At 47.0% G+C, this 26,498-nt stretch overlaps 2 protein-coding genes across 2 annotated transcripts; both read right to left on the bottom strand.

The window, feature by feature from the left end:
* Positions 1–19,249: 19,249 nt before the first annotated feature.
* On the bottom strand, positions 19,250–20,954 carry LOC124699273. The gene is made up of 4 exons (XM_047231599.1): positions 20,575–20,954; positions 20,289–20,481; positions 19,835–20,182; positions 19,250–19,755 (listed from the first exon to the last, which is right to left on the bottom strand). The coding sequence occupies exons 1-4, from the start codon at positions 20,928–20,930 to the stop codon at positions 19,498–19,500; spliced, it is 1,155 nt and encodes a 384-aa protein (XP_047087555.1). The 5' UTR covers positions 20,931–20,954; the 3' UTR covers positions 19,250–19,497.
* A 687-nt stretch (positions 20,955–21,641) lies between these two features.
* On the bottom strand, positions 21,642–24,609 carry LOC124699271. The gene is made up of 9 exons (XM_047231598.1): positions 24,513–24,609; positions 24,265–24,380; positions 23,323–23,425; positions 23,144–23,203; positions 22,804–22,866; positions 22,507–22,707; positions 22,323–22,425; positions 22,028–22,245; positions 21,642–21,797 (listed from the first exon to the last, which is right to left on the bottom strand). The coding sequence occupies exons 2-9, from the start codon at positions 24,378–24,380 to the stop codon at positions 21,723–21,725; spliced, it is 939 nt and encodes a 312-aa protein (XP_047087554.1). The 5' UTR covers positions 24,513–24,609; the 3' UTR covers positions 21,642–21,722.
* Between the last annotated feature and the right edge of the window lie 1,889 nt (positions 24,610–26,498).

Genomic DNA, 26,498 nt, shown 5'->3' with positions numbered 1-26,498 from the left:
CACTCCGACGAACCTCCAGAGCTCAACTCCTGCAGCTAGCTCAGAGCCTGAGAAGCAAGCATGGCTGGCTAAGTACGCCACTCCAGCCGAATCTTCGTAGCTCGACTCCCGCAGCCAGCACCGCGGATTAGATCGGTACAATCTTGAGAGACCGGTTCGGCATGGTGCCGAAAAGGAGGGCAATCGGCTATTTCAAGCCGTACCCCAACGAGTACGATTTGATCCCACTACCACCCAAATATCGGCTCCCCGAATTCTCCAAGTTTAGTGGGTCAGATGGCTCCAGCTCAATCGAGCATGTGAGCCGATATTTGGCGCAGCTGGGCACGATCTCGAGCATCGGATGAACTACGCGTGAGGTTCTTCGCACGGTCCCTCACAGGATCGGCTTTTGGGTGGTACACATCGCTGCCACCGGACTCAATCCGGACTTGGAAGCAGTTGGAAGAACAGTTCCACATGCGATATCACTCGGAGGCTTCCGAGGCTGGCATCGCCGATCTAGCACAAGTACGACGAAGCGCGGAGAAACAGGTGTCGAATACATCCGATGCTTCGAGACCATTAGGAACCGATGCTATTCGGCTCGTTGGACTAAAAAAGAAGCAGTCGAGTTGGCGGTGGTGGGTCTCGCATCACCGATCAAGGATATGGCTTCCCAAGCAGACTACCCTTCACTGGCGCATATGGTCCAGAGGCTGTCATTATATGAACGAGCGCCACCCGCAGTTGTACCAGGATAAGTTCAAGCGTGCGGTAGTCCTGGTTGAGGCGGATGAAGATGAAGGCTCGCGGGAGATCAAGAGGTAGCGATGGCTGAATGGACTCGGGGGCAAGCCCCGTGTCTTGCAAGTGGGTTAAGCCACAAGGTCCTCCAAGAGGGTTTGAATTCGACGTGACCAAAGCTGAGCAAATTTTCGACCTCTTACTTAAGGAGAAGCGACTAAAGTTACCCGAAGGCCACAAAATCCCCACGGCACGGAGGCTGAACGGAAAGCCATACCGCAAATGGCATAACACGTTCACCCACACCACCAACGACTGCAGGGTGTGGCGTCAGCAGATCCAAATGGCGATAGAACAAGGGCGTCTAATTTTCAGCCAGTACGCCATGAAAGTCGACACACACCCCTTCCCCGCCGTTAACATGGTGGAGGGCACTTACCTCGGGAGGTGCCAGCCAGGTTTCTCGTTCAGCGTCAACATGGTAGGACCTGGACACCACTCTGGTAAGGACAGAGACGAGGGCAGCCGCTCTCATAACGAGGACAAAGAGGAAGCCGTTCCACGCGATCGGCTCCGGCATGATGGCAAGCGCTACATCACAGAGGGAGAAGTGAAGAATGTGCGATATCAGCGACCTCTCTCTGATCACCTCCTCAACAAATACGTGAGTCAATACGACCAACACCGACGATATGACGACGATGACGAAAGAGATCGTCTGGCTAGCAGGGACGCCAGGAGACATCGTCGGCATGATCGCGACGAGGAGAGATATGAGCGCCATGCCAAGGAAAAGTCGAGAGAACAAGACGACGTGGATAGGCACTGGGACTGTCCCTTCTTCAGACACTGCTGGGATTCATGAATGAGCCGATTTCCTACAATCGGCAACTGTCCAGAATGTAGAGAGAAGAAGAAGGGTGCAGGAGACGTGTCAGTATTCAAACGTCTAGGGCCGCTCCCATCTCGGAACAAGTACGCCGAGTCCTCTCGGGTGGAAGATCTCGAGGAGTTAGAAGACGACGATGAAGAAGAAGAAGATAAGTACCACCGGCCAAGGTGGTGCCCCGATGGACTCAGCCGTTCCCAAAAGCGTAGGGTTCAGCGGCTACGTGGTTTGGAGGAAGCCGAAAGGTTATACCGCACACGTTAAGGAAGGCGCGGCCTGATCTGGCCGCGAAAATTCAGCGAACTCTGGACGAAGAAGGTCGACCACAAAAGAAAGAGTGGCGCCCCAAACAAAGGAAAGCCGATGATGAGACATCGGCTGGCACAAATATGGTGTTCATCCTTCCAGTGGAGTTTTGTGCTCCAGGATTAGACGAAGCACCTGTGGCACAACTTGACTGCGGCCCACGGCCAGTTATCTTTGAGAAGCCACGAGAAAGAAGTTATAGACACCTGAAGGCCCTGTACCTACGAGGATATATCAATGGGCAGCCTGTCAACAAGATGCTGGTGGACACCGGAGCGGCAGTCAACATTATGCCATACTCCATGCTACGTCGGTTGGGACGCTCTAGCTCGGATCTGATCAAGACCAACGTTACACTGAGCGATTTCAACGGCCAAGCATCTGAAGCACAAGGTGTTCTGAACGTGGATCTGACCGTAGGAAGAAAAACCATCCCTACGACGTTCTTTATTGTCGACAGCAAGAGCACCTATGCTGTCCTGCTAGGGAGAGATTGGATCCACGCCAACGGTTGCATTCTATCCACGATGCACCAATGTTTAATACAATGGGATGGGGATGAAGTAGAGGTCGTCCACGCAGTTGACTCAGCCGAGATTTCAACGGCTGGCATGAATGTTTGGGAGACGGCAGGCCAAGAGCCACTCTCAGGCATCACTTTGGACGACTGCGAGCGCATCGACGTGACGAAGAACAGGGTGAGGCTGGTCTTATCCACCGGCTTGACCGTGTAACAAGAGCAAAATCTATGGACGTACGTGGCAAGGCCGATCCTTGTGATCGACCCCAAAAAATAAAAAGGGATAATCTTGTCTCAAGCATGTCACGTAGTTATAGTAAAGCAAGACCAAGATGTAAACCTTCATTGAGCAATACAATCAAAATGGAGGCCGATTCCAGCAATCGGCCCATATTATCCTTACCATATGTTGATGAGTTAGGGTATGGGTTTACATCGGCTGATGAGCTGGAAGAAGTCAACATTGGTCCTGACAGAGCCGATGTTCAAGTACAGAGCCGATATCTGCAGTTACCTGACAGATTCGGCTCGGGGGGCACCTAATCAGATGAACATGTGCGATACATGGGCAGTGAAATGTTGGGGGCCTAATCAGATGAACATGTGCGATACATGGGCAGTGAAATATTGGGGGCCGATAGAGAAATCGGCCAGTAAAAATACATGGGCAGTGAAATATTGGGGGCCGATAGAAAAATCGGCCAGTAAAAAAAAGAGTACAGTCTACAGCCGATGCACAGACATCGACTTTAGAACTAAGGAACAAAGCGGATGCACAGCCATCGACTCTAGTACAAATTCAATAATGAAGTTTCTTAGACTACACGGGGAGACTCTACTGAAGGAACATCTCGAGGGCATGGAGGACATCAGCACGAACACGATCCACCTCGGCGATCTCGGCCTCATCATCTTCGTCTTTTCCTACTACCAGCTGCATGTTCAAGGCGTGGATTTCGGCCAGATCGGTCTTCAGTTCAGCTTTGAGGCTTTCTGCTTCTTCGAGGGAGTGAACGATGAGAGCTTCCTTAGCTTCAATGAGCCGAGGAGGATGGAGTTACGTTTGATATCTCCTGGTTTGATGGAGAGGCTTGCGGTTCCTTGCGAGCTCTCTTGATGCATCGGCTCTTTGTGCGTAGGCTGCCCTGCCCCGCTTGGATGGGAGTTTGGGAAACGGCGGGTTCAGGGGCTGACCTTTTCTTGGAAGCCGACGGTGGCAAGTCTGGCTGGCTCTGCGTGGTGGTTTTCTCAGAATTGCCCGAGCTCAAGTCCCTTCGACTGGACTGTGTGTCCTCACTAGAGTTTCTTCAGGGGAGGCTTGTAGAAGAAATACAAGTATGCTGCAGAAGCCTAGAAGGATGAATGAAATCAGCCAAAGCATGGGCGAAACTTACGTGCGAGCCTTCTTCGACCGGAGTAGGGCTTTGGCGCTTCGAAGTCTTCTCGGCAGCCTACTTTCCTCACCGCCGTTCTCGCCTTGACCGAGGCTCGGGGGCAGCTGACCTAGTAGACACTCTGCTTTTTGAAGCCGATTTGGGTGTCATCGGCTGGCTCTGCATCACAACCTTCTTCAAAGGTGGTGAGTCTTTGCAGAAGGGGACCACCGGAGCTACTGGGAGGAATCTGAAAGGGGAGCCGTCGTCATCTACAGGGTCAGGACCGTCCTGTTGCTGCAAGGAGACAGAGCAAGGTTATGAAGGGAAATCATCGCAAAACACTTCAAAATAAGTTGTGAGTAGTGGTACCTGCTCTGTAAGGATGTCATATTCAGCATCAAGCTGTTTCAGCGATGGTCTCAGAGCTCTCCTGAAGGCGTGAGTTTTCCACATTGACCACCAAGTCTCAAAACCATCGGTTGACGAGGTAAAGGAGAGGTTGTGAGGAATTGGGGCGGCTAGAGCGTCAAAGAAGGTATAACACCTCTGGCTAGTGAGGGTATCAGGTAGATCAGCTCTCCGTCAGATGGTGTAGAAAGAAGTGAGGAGATACATGTCCGAGGCCAAGTTGCCGGGCTGCTACGACCGGCTGATAAGACTCATAACCAGACTTGATGATCCTGTTTAAAGTGCTCATGCCAACTGGAAGGAAGCAGGGACGGATCATGATGGAATACAATTGCCGAGTGTCAGCATCATCGGCGAAACTATCCAACTTGAAGGGGACTGGATTTTCAAAACAGCCGATGAACAGCCATCGACTTTAGAGTTGCAAAGTATTATGGTCAGACATTAAATTACAGTCTGAATTTGAGTAGTGCTTGGATGACTGTCTAAATTGGTATTTGAGTCTGGCCTCATGGGCGTTTGAGGGGAAAAGTCCGATACGTAGCTATCGGTTCTTGGTGCGGCAAATGGAAGACTTGAAATTGGGTAAATGGAGAGTCAAATTGGAAGAAACAAGTTCTTATTGATTCAAAGGAACGACTTTACAAGAAAGAGCCGATGGCTCTCAAAAGGATCATCCAATGCCTAATGCACTACTACTACTAGTCCCATGCTAGTAGTCCCTAATCTAAGGACCGTTGCTTCCCTCATCGTCGTCATCGCTGCCGCCGGCGCAGCTGCTGGTAGGCTCCTCGTCGCTGCTCCCGTAGCCTTCTACGGGAGCCTCGTCTTCCTCGTCGTCATCGTCGTTGTCGTCGTCCCACCAGGCACGGAGGCGCTTTGCCGGCGGATATTCGTCGGAGGAGGTATCATCCTCCTCTTCCTCCTCCTCGTCGGAGGAGGTGAAGTCGTCCCAGGAGAAGCGGTCGTCCTCGCTCTCCGCCTCCTCCTCCCCGTCGACGAGGAATTGGAGGTCGTCCTCTCCGTCGGTCAAGGACTTGTCATCCTCGGACAAGACGGAGGAATCGTGATCCTCCTTGTCCCACGTCGTTGGGGCGAGGATGTCGTGCGCCGCCAACGAGCCCCACTCTGGCGTCGGCTCACGAAAGGAGACGATACGTAGGAGAGACCTGATGTGGCCGAGGAGGAGGAGGAGGAAGAAGACATGGCTACAGAGGAAGGGGTTTTTTTTCCGATGGCTAGTACGGAGCAAGAGGATGGAGAGGCGAACTGTTCAATGCGGTTAAATAATGGGATATGGGGGAGTTAATGTTGCAGCAATTTCCGAGGAAGTGGTGCCAAAGAATTGTCAAATCGTGCAGAGAAGTTGAGAAGGCAAGGCATCATGATGAAGGATACTGCGACGGACCTGCTCTGCCACGACATGACCCGACGAAGAAAAAGCAGAGTGATTTTGGAATTAACATTTCCAAAACCAGGGGGGCATGTGTTATCACCAGAATTTGACCGGATCAGAAGTGGGCCACGATTAAGATGGGCTTGAAGAATATACACGAAAGATATACATGAATCGACCTTGTATACAAAGTTTGGGCTAGTTTGCCCGTGTATCTGTAAATATAGTAGGATATGTGTCGGTTAGATAGAATTTGGCTCGTGCACGGTTGGGATTATTCCCACGTTAGAAAGTCTACGGACTATAAATATGTATCTAGGGTTATTGAGAAAGACAACAATCACGTTCATCACAAACCAATCTAGGCGCATCGCCAACCCCTTGTTTCGAGGGTTTCTTCCGGGTAAGCACCATGCTGCCTAGATCGCATCTTGCGATCTAGGCAGTATACGTTTATTCGTTGTTCATGCGTTGCTCGTGCTGAAGTCTTGTTGATGGCGAGCAACGTAGTTATCATAGATGTGTTAGGGTTAGCATTGTTTCATCGTGTCACATGCTTTTATCCATGCAACCCTTAGACGTCTAGCCGCCCTTACACCTATTTTAGGTGTAAGGGCGGCACCTCGCTTGATCATTGTTTAGTAGATCCGATCTGTTATGATTGCTCATTGTTCTTCAAGAATTAGTTTAACATCTGCATAGTTAGGCCTTACAAACGGGTTGAAGGATCCAGTAGCACGTAGGGTGTAGTTTGCCGGCCCTAGATAAGATGTTCCGGGGATCAACTTCATGTTGGTTTTTAGGCCTTGTCTAGGGTTGGTTTATTATCACCGTGCATGGCTTCCAGGCTCAATCACGCGTAGGATGTTCCGATTATGTGGTGAAAACCCTAAATCGTCGTAGGTCGTTTTAGCTTTATATTGATCAAGCAGGACCACCATGTGATCGTAGACCTCATACGAATCATGGGTGGATCGGCTCCTTGAGCCGATTCACAGGACAACCTGAGAGCCGATCGAGGATCGTATTTGATGTTTACGTGTATGCCATGCAGGAAACTAAGCGAAGCAAATCCATCACCTTCCCGATCGGGTATAGGTCGGTGGCACGCCCTTGCACCAAGCATCGGACGTGCGTGCCGAGGCTTTGCGGGCCGTCGCTCGAGGGACCAGGGCCAGCCGCAGTTCTGGGAGCCTCCCGGCTCTACTGTGTTGCCCGTCGTTGCTCGCCGGTGGGTTTCTGACCGCAACACCTTCTTCTTTGAGCGGCCTACATACACCGGTAGTCCAAGATACTTTTCATTCCAAGCATCGCCATGAATTTCAAGAGCTGCCTTGACCGAGGCCTTTTGAATCTGGTTCGAATTCTTGCTGAACATTATAGCCGACTTCTCGGCGTTTATGCATTGTCCAGAACAATTCTCATACAGGTCAAGAGCCTTTCGAAGTGCCACTGCCTCCTCCACTGTTGCTTTTATCAAGAACACCGAATCATCAGCAAAGAAAAGGTGTGTTACAGCTGGCGCTGCTGGGCAAATCTTCACGCCACTTATCCTACCATTTATTTCTGCATCTTGTAAGAGAGTCGATAGTCCCTCCGCGCAAATTACAAACAGGTAAGGGGAAAGAGGATCCCCTTGCCTTATACCCCGTGTAGGTGTGAATTGTTCCGTGAAGTCACCATTGACCTTGATTTGATACTTGACAGTCATCACACACTTCATAATCAGCTGCACCCACGCACTACAGAAACCCATTTTTTCATCATTGCTTCCAAAAAGCTCCATTCCACCCTATCATATGCTTTGCTCATGTCCGCCTTCACTGCCGCAAAACACTCTTTACCACTTCTCTTATTCATGAGGTAATGTGAGAGTTCATACGCGATTAGGACATTATCCGTGATCAACCTCCCCGGAACAAAAGCACTTTGGTTTCCCAAGATAACATGAGGAAGGATTAGCTTCAACCGTGTAGCAAGAACTTTTGATACAATCTTGTAGAGAACATTGCACAAGCTGATAGGCCTAAGATCCTTAATGCGACTAGGTTTCTTCACCTTTGGGATCAGTACCACAAAAGTATCATTCCACCCTTCAGGTAATGGACCTCCATTGAGAACATGTAGCACTTCATCCACAATCTTATCCCCCCATTAGATGCCAATATTTCTTGTATACAATTGATTGCATACCATCTGGACCCGGCGCTTTCAAATTACCAATACTATCCAGTGCCACCTTGACTTCATTACGCGTGAAATCCGCCATAAGATGGTTATTCATATCAGCAGAAACACGGGGCACCACCTTGTCAATTAATTCATCAAGGCGATCACCGGCATTAGAGGTGAATAACTCCTGAAAATAAGAGAGAATTTGCCGCGTCCGGGCCTTCAAACCATCCAGCTCCTCCGATACCACATCGAGACAGCCGGCCTCCATAACGGGAAGACAGGAGGTCCCCCGAGTTCGGAGTCCTCGCCGGTACCGTCTCCGGCCTACGCCGCCAGGTCGCCCTGGAGCGCCGCCCCAGACAGACAGACACGAAGCCCAACCGACGGGACCAAAGATCGTTACCAAAACTGTATACTAGTCATTTTGGGTTCTATGTTTTCTGGGTCTACATCGTTCGAAGAAAACATAGAACCCAAAAATTTCCGACGGGCTCCATCTAACTGTAAACAGAAAACAATGTCCGTCGGGCAGGGACGGCGCCGCCGCCCTCTACCTCCGTCCCCGGAAGCTGTCCTTGCCCCTCCCCATCCTCGTTGTGGCCATCCCCTGCCACAGCTCGCCATGGCCGTCCCTTGCCCGAGCTAGCCGTTGCCGCTACTGTCGGAGCCCCTGGAGGACCTCGCCGGCGGCCATCCCCAGCCAAGCTCGCCGCGGTCGTCCCAAGCCGAGCTCGGAGTGGCCGCCACTGCCGGATCCCGCCCGCGGCCGCCCTGCCAGACAATTCCCGCGGCAGCCCCTGCGCGAGCTCCGGCGCCCGCCCCACGACAGCCGCCCTTTACCTCCGTCGCCGGCAGCAGGCGCCGCCACTCACCTCCCCGTCGCTCCCTTCCTCCCCCTTTGACCCGCCTCGCGACTCATCTCTACCAACGCCGGTAGCCGCAGAGAGCTTCGCGTCCCCATGGCGCCGTTCCCGTCGGGGGATATCCGGCCTTTTTCAATCTGTGACGCGCGCCGCCGGATTCCGCCGTCGGCCACGACTCCACCCTCGGGTTCGTCCGGCCTCGTTCTTCACTGGCGTCGCTGCCCTGCGGATCCATGATGACCATGTCAAGCTCGAACAGGGATGGGTGCAGGCGGGCGAGCGCCGGCAGCGGCATGGCCGCGGCGAGCTCTGGCAGGAAACTCCGTGGCGAGCTCGAGCAAGGCCGCGGGCGGGTGAGCTCTGGCAGCGGAAGGCGAGCATGAACAGGGACGAGCGCTGTCGTTGACTTCCTGGTGAGCCCTGTCGTGAAAGAAAATATTCAAAAAGTTGATATCTACCGTTTGCCTCCTTGGACTGTTATGGCATTGGCCGTCACCACTGTCATTGGGACCTACTGTCAGCGGGACCCACTGTCAGAACCTTGTTAACACGGTACAAAATCCGAATCAGTGGATATTGCGACGAATTCACACAATAGCGCTGGTTTCTACAATTTCGTCGAATAGTGGTGGTTCTGTGAACTTCGTGCGGTAATGTGGTGGTTTTTTGAAATTAACTCCCCTCACCTCAAAAGGAAAAAATCTCCTCCGCTTCTGCGTCGGCGTGGCGGAGCTATGAAGTGCTCCGACGGCGACCGTCTGGGGTTCTCCATCGGGTTGGGCAGCCGCAAGCATTCGACGGAGTACCCTGCGTGTCATGCCTTTGCCAGCGGCGACTCCTCTCCTTGCTCAACCGGCACGAACTGTACGACGCCTTCGACGGGTGCGTAGCATTCTCTGCACTAATACACGTCTATCTAGCTAGAGCGTATCGCATCCAGTGTACCTAATGATCTAGAGACATGGCATGCAGGTTTATCGGCGAGTCGGACGCGCTGATGTACCCGGGGCATCTGACCGAGCTCGCCAAGGCGGGCCGGTGGGAGCAGGCGTTCCAGTACCTCTCCCGCTTCCCGAAGTTCGACCGCCTGCTGTCCATCCACGGCCGCGCCCTCCTCCACTTCCTCCGCGTGCACAAGGCCATCGATGACATTGTCGTCGGAGTGCACGAGGGCCGCGCCGTCTGCACGGCGCTCATGCTCTACTTCACCCTGGACGATGTACGCAGCAAAGGCATCGTCAAGCTTCGTGCAATCCTCTGGACCCTCGCGTGCTACGCCGATAAATGGGACAATACTCCCAAACCATCTCGATGTGGATTACTCGAAAACAGCTACTCGGTTCAGCTACTTCTTATGAGCTCCTTAATGGGATTCCTGGTAACATTTTCAAATGCAAGAAAGGGGTTAGGCAGGGGACCCTTTATCTCCCTTGATGTTTGTTCTTGCTGCTGATGTGCTGCAATCTTCGATGAATTGATGTTTGAGTGAAGAGTTACTAAAGAGGCCTTTAAATCTGCAATGTCCCCCCCCCCCCCGCCCCTTTCCCTATAAATCAGTATGCAGATGATACTCTCATCATCATGGAAGCAAATGTTACTCAACTTCAGCATCTTACTGAGCTTTTGCAGACTTTTGGAGCAGCCTCTGGTTTAACGGTTAATTATGCCAAGTCCAACCTTATTCCTATTAACATTCAAGAGTCCATAGTGCACATTTTCACAAATGCTCGTCAATGTCAATTGGGTGCCCTGCCATTCACTTATTTGGGACTGCCTTTAAGCACAACTAAACCCAGGAAGGAATGCTTTTTGCCTCTGATTTAGTGCATACAAAGAAGGTTACATGCCTGTACTATGTATCTTAATTATGGCAGTAAACTCAGAATGCTTAATTCTGTTCTCTCCTCTTTGCCAATGTTCTACCTTTGCTCCCTAAAAGTTGACAAATATAGGAGGCATTGTCTATGGAGAGATAAGAATCTGCATAAGAAGAACCCTCATCTGGCTGTAACCTTGTCTGTAAGCCAAAGGACCAGGGGCCTTGGGGTCCTCAACTTGGTTGTCCGAAATGATTGCATTCTTATGAAACATGTCCCCAAGTTCTACAATAATGTTGATCTACCCTGGGTTAAACTTACTTGTGGGAGCTGTATTACACCTCACTGCCACTAACTAGTCCCAGAGAAGTTTCTTTCTAGTGGAGAGATTGCCTGAAAACTTTGCCTACCTACAAGAATCTTGTTGCCTGTACTTTTGTGCAGTGCAGGGTAATTCCATTCTCTTATGAAAAGATAAATATATAGATATTCCCTTGCAAGAAAAATGGCTACATTTATACTCTTTTGACAAAGATGAGTCCATCTCACTCAAGGAGGCAATTGCTGCTCCCCATATTTCAGAGTTGTTTCACTTGCCTGTGTCTGAGGAAGCAATGATTCAGCTCAACCTGTTCCAAGCATTGTTGCAGGAATTATTGCCAACTACAGATTCAGACTCCTGGACAATGCTGGGCAATACTTTAGATAAAGTCTCACAAGTTCATAAGGTCCTGATGGGGAATGATGGTGCCATGTCTGCTCTGAAATGGATGTGGAAGGGTTGTTGTCAGCAAAGACACAAGGTCTTCTTCTGGCTTCTTATTCACAACCGCATTAACACTAGAGCTCTTCTTCAGCGGAAGAATTTTGTGATGAATGACTATTCTTGTGTAATGTGTAACCAACAGCAGCTGGAGACAGGAGAGCATTTGTTCTTTCAATGCCCCTTTACTGTGCTATGTTGGCAATATCTTTGCCCTCTTTGGATCCCTCCTGCAGCTGGACTGCAGCGGGACAGTTTGATCTTCAAGAGACATTGTGTAGCCTTAAGCTCTCTATCTCCAAGCCTTTCTTTATAGAGCTCATAATGTTGGTCACCTGGTCTATATGGATCACGCGCAACGATTTTGTGTTCAAGGCTGCTCCTCCCAGTGTCCGCGGATGTCGAAAGAAGTTTAAAGATGAGATTTCCCTTTTTATTCACAAAGCAAAGAAGAAGTCTTATCATGGCAAGATAGCTCTCTCTTTTTCTTTGGGCCTAGAGCCTTTTGTATTTCTGTTTCTCTTCTCAAGCAACTGTTTTATTTTGTAGACTTCTTTTTAAAAAACTATAAAAATAAAATAAAAAATATACAGTGGGGAAACCCACTGTTTAGCTTCAAAAAAATTCAACAATCCCATTCCACACTTACATACACATATGCAGGGCCGCCATAAACTTGGAGCTCGTAGGAGACAAGGCTGCCTCGATCATCGCTGACTTGGATTCTCAAGCTCCAGAGCTGAAACAGCATATGAGATACCCCCGCGGTCCAGTGAAACCACACAACGTACTTCCCATCGCCTCTGGGTAATCATACATGCATGATCGTCATCAGTACAAATTTCAATCCTGTCTTCAATATCATTAGTTTGATCGCTTCCTCATGTGCGATCATTGCTAGTTTCCGTCCAAGGCGCCACGTGAAGCCAAGCCCAACCCAGGTTCTGTTCTTATCGGGCACTATCTTCGCAGGAGGAGCATGTATGTACAGCATAAATATCTCCCGTTCTGCTTTTTTTTTAAAATATTATCTATCAACTCTGATGGCAGTCCATTCACACATGCATCGTTTTGTGCAGGCTTCCTTCTTCAACTTCAACTCACTCGAAGGGTTAAACACTGATACATTATCTTAACCACAAATATCTTATGGTTCCTCTTTATGGAAACAACCTTCTACTACTTCCTCCGCATCCATAATACTCCCTCTATCCCAAAATATAAGGCGCCTAAGCTTTAGCTAAAAATCATCATCTTCTAAATTTAACCAAGTTTATACGAAAAAATATAAATATCAACAATATTAAATGGACATTTTGAGAAACTATACTTTCTGGTGAATCTATTGATATTGATTTGGTATTATGAATGTTCATATTTTTACGTATAAATTTGGTCAAACTTAAAATATGTTGACTTTTGACTAAAACTTAGGCGCCTTACATTGGGACAGAGGGAGTAATTGTTTCGGGTTGTTAGTTTAAATTTTAACTAAAATAAACTAAAACCCCAACACTTATTATGGATCGGAGTGAGGGAGTATGTGGTTTGCTTGGCAATAATAATCCTTCCTATATATTCTCCCTCTCTCCATGGCAGCATCGTTAATTAAGGCAAAGGGATGGATGGTGGATCTCGTTGGTAAAACCTTGTTCTTTGTTTAGGTGTTGGTAACTTCATCACACTGTACGGTAGCAACTAATAAACTTCTGTGGTCGGTCTATTTCAGACACAAGTTTGAAAGCTGGTAAGCCAAATCAAGGGAATCCACTTCAATCTGTCTCTAACAAAGGTAGCTTCACATTATCATGGCCCACCAAACATTTAATTTAGTCCCGCTTAAAAGAAATTCCTTTGATTTTACTTGAAGTCTATGTGTGTATGCGTGAGCGTCTACGTTTGTATGGTGTTTCGTAAAAAAAAAAACCTAGTTTAGTCTTCTTTTGAAAAAAAACTTTCAACAACAACAACAACATCAAAGCCTTTTTTCCAAGCAAGTTGAGGTAGGCTAGATATGAAACCCAGCTGAAATAAAAGGAATCCAAAACAAGAACAAGATGAAAAAAAACTAAGATTCTGGTACATGGATCGCTGATCTCTATGTCGTCCTATCAAGAGCCAATATTTTAGGTACATTCCAATCCCTCATATCTCTCTTAACCGCCTATGTGGAATATTGACTGACCATAATAATATTTGTTTCATTATTATTTATCACTTCTGCATGCACAATTTCAAGCGACACCTCACTAACGAAATGAAGCTATGCAATGTGATGCTTTTAACCGGTTGTTTGCACTTGCCACATTAGTTTGATGCTTAGGTTATTCTTGTGATGTGGCATGTACACTTGAAGTACATTGCGATGCTATGTTCTCCCAGACCACACCCGGCCCCTTATTGTTTTATTCCTTTCAGCATTGTTCTCCCATTTTGCTGACGTTAATCTCTGTGTAGTAGTTGTGTTATTTTATTTTTTTGCACTTCGCTTGCCTTCTTGGTACTCCATCCTTTCATATTACTTGCCACTATTATAGATGTACCAAGAATTAAAATATGTCTAGATACATCTATATTAGTGGCAACTAATATGGATCGGAGGGAGTACCCATTTCTTATTACTGAAGTTGTTGCAGGTGCTCCTGTTGGTCCAGTCTTGCCAAGTAACCTTGGTACATCCAAGAGTCCAGCTAGACATTCTGACATGTCATTGGACACCGATATTGGTAAATTAGTTGAACATCATCAACCTTTAATCCATGCAATCGTTCCTTGATATTTTACTGTGTGCCCTCTAACTTTTGTATATGTGCACTCGCTGTCAACTTTTTTTTTTTTTTGCAATGGCACTATTAGAACTCAAGAAAAAGGAATGGGTGGTTTATCTAACAGGTAAAATTAGACCATTCTCCGTGTGTCTTTCGTTTGTTTACATTCCGGTTTGTACATTTACGATACATCAACCGTTGTATTTAACCTTCTGTCAAGTAGCTTGATTACACCATAGCAGCTAATGAAACTTACCATGTTCAGATGATCGTTTGGAAGCCTGGCCGGACATGAGTCAAGGGTATCCGCCTATTCGTCGATCTGTCGACAAGGATGGTAACTTCACACTATTTTGTCCACCGGATATTTTGTTTCTAGAACATTTAGCTTAGTTGCTTGTTGTTTTCTCTCCTTCCTATCTGTGATATGTACTGTCTGTCACAAATTATTAGATCATTTAGAGCCACTTTGCAATACGCATATTTTTTATTTTATTTCAGGCCACTTCTCATTTACCTTCCCTTTAATTTAGTCTCAGTTTTCACATGGGATTTCCAGAGACCATAGCACTGTAGGACAATTATCTAAAAAATTAGATTGAAATAATATTACTGCCCTTAGGTTTGGTACTATTGTGTTCTACGTTCCTTTATATCTTCTTTACCGTGCATTGGTCTCAGCGGACCAGTTACGCTGCTGCTGCGTTTGAACTGCTATTCTAGGTTTATGCTTAGGGTTGCTGCGGTGTGGCTGTTCACACATGATACCTTGCCATGATATGAATTCTCTCGCTTATTGTCTGATTCCTATGCACATTGTTCTTACCTATGTTACACGGTACGGGGATACGGATACGGGGATACGGATACAGCGATACGGGAAAACGGCATTTTGAAAAAGTAGACTTACGGGGATACGGCGAGTATATACATAAATACATTAATAAATCAGCTCCAATAATAAATATTATAGATGATAAGAAAATGGATGTTACCTGACAGGGCGGCGACAGTGATCTGAAGAAGTAGCTGCCTTTTCAAATCCCAACTTTTTGTATGCAGTCATCAGGTTCCTTGCAATCAGAAACACCATACAACAACATTAGATATATTAAACGTTTGGAAAAAGAACCAATCATTGTTAGTCGATAGTATAGCTTACCCAAACATCCCAGGAAGGTGGCCGCCTTATTTGAATACTTAAACAGTGTTACATAATTAAAAGCAACAAAGCACTCACAATTTAAAATCAAAAAAGCACACGCAATTTAAAATCAAAGAAGCACACAACATAATTGTCTAGTAGTTCATGCAGCAACACACGAACAGTAGTTCAATAGTGCATTATTACAGATCCAAATAAAAGTAACGTGGAATAGAGAATAAGAAATAAATGTTCTGATTGAAGGCCGATGCTTCAAGCTTCAGATGCTTCGTCTCCTACCATCTCTTGCTCAAATTCTGGTTCATCAAGTGCAAGATCAGCACCTTCAAGAAAGCCAACACCATCAAAGCTATCCAGACCATCTCCACCAACATCCCACATTCTGCTTGGCCCACTTTCATAATCTTTGGACTTCCTTGAAAGGAGACGCAAGTTGTTGTGAACAAACACCAAATCCTCAGCTCGTTCAGGAGTCAGCCTATTCCTCTTCAGGCTATGAATAAAAGCATATGTGCTCCAATTCCTCTCGCAGCAAGAGGATGATGCTGGCTGCCCAAGTAGCTTCAAGGCTATATCTCGGAGTGTGAGCTCCATAAGTTCCCCACCACTGCTTTGGATCAAAGTGAGCTCTATCCTCTATTGCTTCCGGGTCTTCAAATGCATTCATACAAAGAGAGAAATCAGCAAACTGTTGCTTCACTCTCCTCATGTCATCTCGGATTTGTAAAGAACTTCTTAAAGAACTTGTTCCTGTTTTCGAGTAATTTCAGCATCATTATGGGGACCGACACGACCGAGAGACTTCCTCAATCCAGCTTGAAGTGTAGTACTTTGGGTTAACGAGTGTGCCATACAATGCGAGAGGGGTGTAACTCTTGGTCCAGCGAGCTATCAAAATATCATGAACAACATCATGAAATGGCGATTCTTCCCAATGCTCCTTTCTTTCACCACGATAGATAGCGACTTTCACCTTCTCTATCATGGTGTCCCACATCTCATAGATCAGATGGAGACAAGACTTATCTGTGTCGGCTGCCCTTATCATTGAATAAATGGGCTCGGTGAAGGAAAGAATAAACTTGATTTTACCCCACCACACCTCATTAAGAATCATTTGCTTCACGGTTGCTGCTTTCTCCAAATCATCCTCCTTATAATTATTCCACTCATCGGAAAGAACCATTTTCTCAAGTGATGACTTGATTAACATTAACCTCTTCAACATGATATGGAGACTTGCAAATCTTGTTTCTGCAATTGCAAGGAATTTGAGTTTGCTGAACACATTGAACATGGACAACCTCATGCCATGATTCATGGTATAATTTTTGATATAGAAGGCATCCTCTCCAGCTTCTTTGATCCATGTAAGTTCAGCATTGTCACCCACACTGTTCTTTGGATCACATATGTCCTTCATTGCAAGGTTGAGGGTGTGCACAACACAGGAGTCCAGAAAATGTTCTTGTAATGCCCTTCTATTTTCAGACCAGCAGACTTGCAATTTGATGCATTATCAGTGATAACTTGGACCACATTCTTTGATCCAACCTCTTCAATTACTTCCTTCAACCTATCAAAGATGTATTCCTTGCTTTTCACTCAAGACAACAATGTCTTTCTCGAATTTCACCCTTGGTATTTTTATGTTAAGGACAAGGCAACGAGGAGAATTCTGCTTAAGGGGAGATGCGTTGGTGGCCTCTACCCCCTTATTTCTTCATCAAGTACCAATAAACAAGTGTTCAGCGTCTCAAGGCCATCATCCACAAAATGGCATAGTCGCCTAGGACATCCTTCTTTTCAAATTGTTAAGCAAATTCTTAGTAAAAACTCCCTTGTTCAAGCGAGTCTAGGGGAGAAACGATTTGTGACTCTTGCCAGCGTGCTAACAAAATCAGTGATGAGCCACTTTGCAATACGCATATTTTTTATTTTAACAAAATCAGTGATGAGCCACTTTGCACGGTAAAGAAGATATAAAGGAACGTAGAACACAATAGTACCAAACCTAAGGGCAGTAATATTATTTCAATCTAATTTTTTAGATAATTGTCCTACAGTGCTATGGTCTCTGGAAATCCCATGTGAAAACTGAGACTAAATTAAAGGGAAGGTAAATGAGAAGTGGCCTGAAATAAAATAAAAAATATGCGTATTGCAAAGTGGCTCATCACTGATTTTGTTAGCACGCTGGCAAGAGTCACAAATCGTTTCTCCCCTAGACTCGCTTGAACAAGGGAGTTTATTTTTACTAAGAATTTGCTTAACAATTTGAAAAGAAGGATGTCCTAGGCGACTATGCCATTTTGTGGATGATGGCCTTGAGACGCTGAACACTTGTTTATTGGTACTTGATGAAGAAATAAGGGGGTAGAGGCCACCAACGCATCTCCCCTTAAGCAGAATTCTCCTCGTTGCCTTGTCCTTAACATAAAAATACCAAGGGTGAAATTCGAGAAAGACATTGTTGTCTTGAGTGAGACGATGAATGGAAACAAGATTTTTTGTGGCATGAGGAACATGTAGGACATTTTTGAGATGCAAATTTTTTGATGAAGGGGTATGAACAAATGCGTGACCAACGTGACTAATGTTCATACCTGATCCATTTGCCGCGTGAACCTGGTCGCGGCCATGGTACTTCTCCTTCATGGTGAGCTTGTCAAGCTCACCCGTGATGTGGTCGGTGGCACCGGTGTCCGAGTACCAGTTGGTATCCACACCGTAGTAGTTGACGGCGTTGGCACCCTTCTCTTCTTGTTCCTCCTCCTCATAGCGGTGCCAACACTTCCAGGCTTCATGCCCTAGCTTGCCGCAGATTTGGCAGATGGGGCGGTCTTGGCCGCCACCACTGCTGTTGCCGCCGCCACGGCGTGTGTTGTTGTTGCCGCCTCCTTGCTGCTGGTTCTGGCGACCATTGCCGCGGCCAAAACCGCGTCCTCCACGTCCGCGCGGTGCTCCATGTCCACGCGGTGCGCCGCGTCCACCACATCCACGCATGGCGTGGTTTGCAGAGTAGTTGGCGGAGGAGTTGTATCCCCCACCGAGCATGGTCATGCGGCTGTCGTAGCTTGCCACCTGAGTGTAGAGATCGTTGACGGTGACGGGGACGCCATTGTTGGCGCCGATCGCTGCGAACAGCAGGTTGTAGGTGTCGTCCAGCCCGGCGAGGATGTACTCGACGAGCTCTGCATCCTCGATGGGACGGCCCGCTGAAGCGAGTTCGTCGGCGATGCCCTTCATCTGGGCGAAGAACAGCGCTGCAGACTTGGTTTCCTTCTTGGTGTTGGCGAGTTGGACTCGCACGTTGGAGATGCGAGACCTGGACTGCGACGCGAACATGGTTTTGATCGCGCTCCAGACCCCGGCCGCCGTTTCAATACCGACGACCTGCACCAAGATCTCTTTGGAGAGTTGATTAATCAGATAAGATAGAACCTGTTGATCGGTAGTAACCCATGCACTGTAGGTTGGGTTGGCCTCCTCCACCGTTTCGCCCTTGTCCCCTCTGACGACGGAGATCTTCTTCGCGGGCGCAGCAGCAGTCCCTTCGACGACGTCCATCAGCTGGGCGCCGCGAATTGCCAGGAGAACTTGGGACAACCAGATCAGATAGTTGTCTCGGGTGAGCTTTTCCGAGACATTCTGGCCGGCTAAGGGGTTGGGCATGGCTACGGTGGTGTTGGATGATGAGGGGCTCATGGATGTGATTGTGGAAGTTTGCTCTGATACCATGTGAATTATCACGGTGTATTTGGCTGAAGCTCTTGCCCTTTTCCTCGGGGAGCCTTCGTGTTTATATAGGCGTACAATGCCTTGGAGAGATTACATAGTCTGTTACAACAGATGGATAGAGAAGAGAGATACGAGCCAATCCTTATACATGGATTAGATCATTTACAACTTGTTAAACAAGGAAGCTACCGGTGCTAACAAACTCTATACCATCGTGTCATCATGTTACTTTAACAACTTGCGGACTGGTATGGGTGTGTGCATCCCAATTATGCAGAGGTCGAGTGTAATGCTTAAACTCTATGTAATAAAGCGTCCATTATCGGGAAAAAAATCTTAGACTCCAAGTCTCTTCCTCCTCCATGTACCTCCATATATATACAGATCACCGTACAATAACAGAAAATTATGGATTCACAAACTTTGACATAGGGCATAACCTTATTTTGCATACCAATAAACTAGGGGATGATCACAAGAGCATGATTAAAGAAAAGACATTGCACCAGAAACAGAAAATATGTGTCCCTTATTGTTGTGAGATGGAAAGTGAAGGCATCTCTGCAGTAAGAAACATTGGGAGACTAGTTTGAAACAGATGGACCCACATAAACCCCAAGTGCCTCCACGTATTTCCCAGCGCGCGCAAAGAAACCTATGATGCTATTGTTGCCATGCACCGGAACACTGAAAGGCTGCAGAAATCGTGATCCGAAAGGCCCGTACGTTCTGACATTGGTGGTAATTTCTAGTGATGCTATTACAGTATGATATTGAGCGGCCAGTGGTTCAGAAAGCGTCCCATGGATTTCTGTTACGAACTCCGAAGGACCAAGCTCGATCTGCATTGCATTGCATGCAGGAAATCAGCAAACAATCCGACGCGTAATTATATGTGTGCAAAAAAAGAAGTAAACTCACCGTCTCCTTACTATACAGATTGGGGGGTAGGCCCTGGCCACCCCACGGACCAACGGTATGCTTTTCACCGGCTTGGTCGGTGAAAGAAAATGCAAGCGACACGATGTGAGGACTATGACGAATCGTCACACTTTCTAGACGTCGCGGTATCGCTGGGACGTCGAGGAATTCCCCAGTACTAGTTTTACCCCATGGCCCAATCTTTACCACAGGGATGTGCACAGGTTTGGGTATGTCCGGTACATCCGGTGTCTTCGGTGTCTCAGGTACATCCGGTGTCTTCGGTGTCTCAGGTACATCCGGTATCTCCGGTACATCCGGTATGCTCGAGTCAGAGCAAGGCGTTTCCTGTTGTAAAAAATAAAAAAATCACGGTCATGTAGTATATCGAGAAACTTGGATCAAAAGTTGGCGACGATGCATGCCAGATATGTATATCGAGGGAGGAACTCACCGCTGATTTTGACAAGGAAAGGCACAAAGCACGAACATGAAGTTCTCTCATATTTCCTCCTGTTGCCAATTGGGTCTTCTTGTAAGTGATGACACCTTGTGCATACGCAAACTCTCCGGTCCCGCCGACGATTGCCCACTCGCCTTCATTTGCTTGAAAATCCCCCATCACCTTGAAACTGGAGCCCATAAACCTGTTCCGAGTATACAGAGATGAGGCATAGTATTTCTTAAGTTTAGTATTAGTTAATGCATACACAGCTAAGTTTAAGTTAGAAAGGTTGAACCTCGGATCGACGAACACCATGTTAAAACAGATGAAATAGCTTTCTTTAGCCATCTGAGCCCCAATGTGCAAACCTTGAGCACGCGCAACAAGATTTGCATCGGGGCCATCAGCCGGGCCATCGTATATGGTCCAGTCATTGGCAGCGAGGGTGCCGAAATGCCCGGGAAGCTCTGGATCCACTATGACTCTCTGGTTACCATTTGGTCTTCCCTGGAGGTGCTGGTAAGCATACAGGTGGAGAAGAAGCTCCTTTTGCTTGATCATGGCTTGGCTGACCGGAGTAGATTGGAAATAGGAGGATGGGCGTGGCTCGGGTGCAGGCGAGGGGGAGGTGACTAGAGGATGAGGCGACATTGTGTGTATTTTCTTGTGGATGCGTGTGTCTTGATTTGTTTTGATGGCATAGAGAGATGGAGGGAAGAGCCTATTTATACATGTCCAAACGCATAGGCTGTTGGATGTATACGAGTCCTCTCGAATTAGAGCTATCCGAGACGTGTTTCACGAGCCATCACCTCTATCAATGTCAATTTCACCGGTGTGTGTCTTCAGTACTACGAACTTCAGCGAGGTGGTCCCTCGCTCTTATTTCATCTCCGGGTCGTGTCTCACGCCAACATTCGTCCACATTCTCTCTGCACGGGCACACGGCTGGCCATGTCCTCATATGCATCCGTGAATCACGCTCTAGCTAGGCATCAATGTGTGTCGTCTCGCTTTCGTCAATCATGCATGTGTACTGTGTTTTCTTGTTTTTTCCTCAACTGAAACAAGTTTCTCAGCCGGACTAATGTGTAGGGAAAACCCAAATAAGCCTGCAGAGTTTTTATTCATGGACCAATGACATGTTATTCACAGAAAAAAAAACACGCCTGAAGCAATAATGCTACTACCTTTGGTACAACACAAGCCTGGCGAAAGAATATGTTTTGAACTCAGCTACATCTTTGTGGTCGGTCCAAGGTACCAGAGGTAATAATATTACACAAAATTTTGATGACATGTCTCGGTAAAAATAATACAATACACGAGGCGACTACATTTCAGACTAAATAACACCGGCCATTCGCAGTTCTCACGCCTGCCTTGAGCTTTAGCATCTGACGGGCTTCACCCTATCATCAAGACTCCTAATCCTGCGGAGCCTCAGAACCTCGAGGGGGTATCGATTCCCATCATACAGCAGAGTCCTGATATCAAAATGATCAGCATCACTAGTCCCTGCAGATTGTATACAAGTGTGAGAAAATGATACAAGGAATACCAGGAGCAGTAATCTTCGACAAGGTAGGTAAAGGGCACAAGAACATAGTTGGCAGTTGCAGTGGAAGCAATGACAACATTAAACTGCTAGTAAGTAGACTGATACAAATTCTCCTGGAAAAATAAACAGCCGGAGCAGAATGGGTGAGCACTAGCAGTAACAAAACAGAGTCCAGGTGACAACTTACAACAAAAACTCCCTCCAGAAGACTTGATTTTACTACGCACTCTCCATCACATCCGTCTAGGCCAGGTTTCGTAGTAGTGTTGGTCTTCTCTGCAAGATACCGGGTTATTGGCAAGTTGGAAGCATTCCCCACCAAACCATAGGGTTGGGAAGCATAAAGAACTGTGTATTTAGCCCCAGACTTTTTCAGCAAAGAAACCAGCTCGGAAAGCAACTCCCCTGAAGTAGAATAGCAGAATATCAGAATAAAGTTATCCAGAAGGTGCATGTACAAACATTAGTCCAAGTAATCTAACCTTCTGATTTTGCATTATTTAAATCCTTGAAACCACCATGACAGAAGACAATCAGATCAGTTTTTCCACTTGGGTTCCTTCCCATCCGTGACATTACCAAGTCCTGCAGTGTATATGTTGTCAATATGAAATCAACATAGGGAGAAAGAAAGAAGTTATTTTAGAGAAAAATACAAGAACATACATGAATAGAATCCATGTTCTGATGTTTCTTCAGATCTTGACTGCTTACGGTACACGTGTCTGTGTATGTGATGTGGTTTCCTTGAAAGTCACTGTCACAATTCTCAGCAAACCCAGATAGCAGTGAACTCTCCAATTTGTCATCATCTGCCATGGCAACATAAGGGAAGGCCATGGAAAACTCTGATCCTGCGAAGGAGACCTGGTAAAAGAAGCATAGGGAATATCAGTGTTTGATTTTCTTTGATGCCTCGGTGATAACTAAAAGGGAAAAATATACGAGAATGTCTATGCTTACCTTTAACGTATCAGCCAAAGATGGATCAACTTGTTTATCTTTAGACATGTCCGACGATTGTAGCTATAGGAACATAATATCAGTGCCAATATAAGCAATGAGCATCTTACTCACAAAATACTATGCTCTGGAAAAAAAATCTTTTTTTGGAGAATTGTTCAGTAACAATAATGCCACAAGATTAAAATATGAAGAACAGGGAAACTCTATGATCTCTTAGAATTGAGTAATCTGTTGATCTGATATATCAAGAAAAATGTATTTCGATTTCTCAGTTCATACAACATTACTTCAATGAGAACACAAACAGTCAAGTGACAGAGTTTCCAGTAGATAATACCTTTGAGCCGAGGAAAACAACAGCAATGTCAACATTCTTATGAGAGCCCTCCCTTGAACACTACCGACAAAAAAACACAATGTTGGGAATTATTTGACTGTGTGAAATAAGGATTGATACTTGAGTATAGTTGGACAGAGCTCAAGTTCTGCAAATATGGATATGTGAGGAAAACTCACAACCAACTTTGACCAGCCACCTTCATCAAGTACAGATTTTGCTAAACTTGCTGGTGAGATTGTCTGATAGTGCACTGCTTCTTTAGCCTCGTCCAAACTGAATTTGCAGAAAATAGTAGCATGAGATGTAATGTAAACCCAGACAGGGAGCCTGTAACAATCTAACCTTATTAAAAGAAATGCACTCCACAAAAAAACATAATATGAGAAAATCAACTAGCCGTGGTTGGCAGCAAAAGAATCACACGAAACAAAATATCGTGTTGGTAGATTGTAACAGTTCAAAAGTCATAATTCATACACGTCATATAACAGGCTTTGATCCCAAAGGTCAACCTGTATAACCAAAATTTAATGGATGCATTTTTTATGTAGTAAAGTAACTGAATCCATATCAGTGAGATAGAATAGGAAAACTGCAATAGCATCCATCATCGGCAGTGGAAACATGGAAAATGTTCTATTTAAAGGAACTTCTGTCTCGGATGTTTTGTGTCACTAGAGGCCACAGATGGCTCAGTTAAAAAGGTACTAGTAAGGAAGCTAATGCTTTTGCAGTGCTAATAATGCCACTTTTGACCCTAAGTGCCTAACTGATGCCTATGCTTTATTTTCCCGTCTTTGTGCCAGGTTGCAGAAATCGATTTGTTCAGTGAAAAATCATGAACGAGCATATAGTTTGCTAGGATCTCTATGGATGTGAACCTATCTTGAAGGACACCCCTCATGCTTGTCGATAAATTTGAACTCAAATTCAGGCATTTAAGTCCTAATTGAGCTAATTAAATCAGGAGATGACACAAAATCCTCACAACAATGCTAAAACACAAGTTCCTAATCATCTCTAACCTAAGTGAAACTCTAAAGACGTCACATCGATCACTAGAAATCCATCTAGATGCTGGGATAACCAAGAGACGAGGGGAAGCCAAGCAATCGTACCCGTAGTTCTCCGGCGCCCAGAGGAACGCTGGGGCAGTCAGCGGATCCGCCGCCGCTAGATGCCATGTGGCCAGAAGCATCACGGCCACCGCCGCGAAGGCCACCTTCACCGCCATCTGACAGAATCGAAGCCAAGCCAGAAAAGGATCAGAAAAACTAGGAAAGTCACCCCCGGAAAAAAAAAAAGAGAAGAGGAGAAGAACCAATCTGAAGTGAACGGCTTGGAGATGTCAGGGCAGAGATGTTACCTTCAGAGGAGAGCGGGTGGCAAATCCGGGGTTCGGGATTCGCTTCGCCTCTCCGTTCTCTCGCCGTCGTGATCTCGATTCTGAAAGAAGAACACCGGAAGGAGGTATGTTGTTCATTGCCACGTGCGAAGGGAACTGGCTGACTCGTAGGCCCGCCTGAGATCCTATTGCCACCTGTCAGACTCAGAGTCATCGGAGAGATACACTAGTCCGGTGCTCATTCCAAAACGAGCCATATATATATATATATATATATATATAAGCCCTAGTTCGTTCCAGCGCTGCCATATTCCTCGTAATCGGCGGTGATGTCGATGAAGGACGGAGGCATCCATGGCCCTCTGCTGCTCCGAGGCAAAGATTGTCGGCGACATGTGTTGCGGTGGATGTGGCATGTACTGCAGCGGAGTCGGCGGTGGCACGTACTGTTGCGGAGGAGAAGGCAACACCATCTTGCCATCCCACTCTGCTTGGGGATGCGCGTGCAGCGGCAGCGGTGGTGGCGGTGGTAGCAAGGCTACGTGGTCTGCTGCCATGGCCGTGAGCTCGACGACCTGTTGTAGGCCTGACCAGGACTACTTGACCTCCTCTTCGGCCTTGGACTGCTCCATGGCTCGGGCGATGGTGGTGTCCTCGCCGTAGTCGTCAGGGACGAGCGCCTCCAGCTTCACCAAAATGGGAGACCCTATTGTCCTCCATGTTCTCATCGTCGTCTTCATGTTCCTCTTCCTCGCCGTCCTCGTCGGGCTGAAAGTCCCACACATCGCGGATCGCACGTCGTGCCTCATGCTCCCACGCCCGAAATCGGTGTGCAGATAGGAGCGGTCGTATCGATGGATGTTGTGACACATCTCCTCCTGAAGCACTGGCTCGTCCATCGGCATCGACGGCACGGGCACCCTGCCCTTGTTGAGGTGTGTAAAGTTAACGAGATCAAAGGGAGAGAGAGAGAGAGAGATGCGATGAGGCGATGACCAATAGGTCCATGCCGTGCACTTTATATAGGAAGCCTTGGCCGGCTAGGGTTTACAACAACCGAGCTCAACAACCTCATAACAAACCCTAGATACTAACAACCTGTAGTTATCTAGTCTAACAATCCTAACGTGTTAACGACCTCCCGCAATCTCATCGTGGTACTACCGCATTGAGATTGTTTCTGAATTTTACAAAGGATTGTACAAAGCAAGAGGTTTAGTTAGTATATCCGCTAGCTGATCATGTGTTGAAACAAACCGCACATCAAGAGCCTTGCGCGCCACCCTTTCTCGAACAAAGTGGTAGTCGACTTCGATATGCTTAGTACGGGCATGAAAGATTGGATTGACAACCAAATATGTCGCACTCAGGTTGTCACACCGTAGACCGGGAGCTCGCATCAAGAAAATCCTAAGTTCTTTCAACAATGCCCGTACCCACATGATTTCAGCGGTCGCATTTGCCACCGACTTGTATTCGGCTTCGTGCTTGATCGCGATACCGTGGGCTGCTTCCCGGAACTCCATGCCACAAGATTGGATCCAAGGAACACCGCATGCCCACCTGTTGATCGACGGTCGTCCGGACACCCCGCCCAATCTGCATCGGCAAATCCGCTAAGTAGCAAGGACGAAGACTTCGCGCGTAAGCGGTCTAAAAGAATGTGTCCGCTTGAGATAACGAAGAATTCGTTTCACAGCTGTCCGAGTGTACCTCCGTAGGTGTCGCCAAGAATTGGCGGACTTTGTTTACACCGAAGGAAATATCTGGTCGGGTTAAGGTGAGATACCGCAAGGCGCCCACGACACTTCGTACCTTGTAGCATCGATCGGGGACAGAAGTTCACCATCAAAACGAGAGAGTTTCTCGGTGGTGACCATAGGAGTTGAAACTCCTTTTGCTTGCAGCATATTCGTCCTTGTCGGCAAATCTGAAATATACTTCTTCCGAGCCGAACAATGCCATCGAAGTGGACTTGACTTCGATGCCGAGGAAGAAGTTGAGGTG

The sequence above is a fragment of the Lolium rigidum genome, chromosome 3 (assembly GCF_022539505.1).
Source record: "Lolium rigidum isolate FL_2022 chromosome 3, APGP_CSIRO_Lrig_0.1, whole genome shotgun sequence".
Classification (NCBI taxonomy): Eukaryota; Viridiplantae; Streptophyta; class Magnoliopsida; order Poales; family Poaceae; genus Lolium; species Lolium rigidum.
The sequence above is the reverse complement of the archived record's forward strand: the minus strand, read 5'-3'. Positions and strand labels throughout refer to the sequence as shown.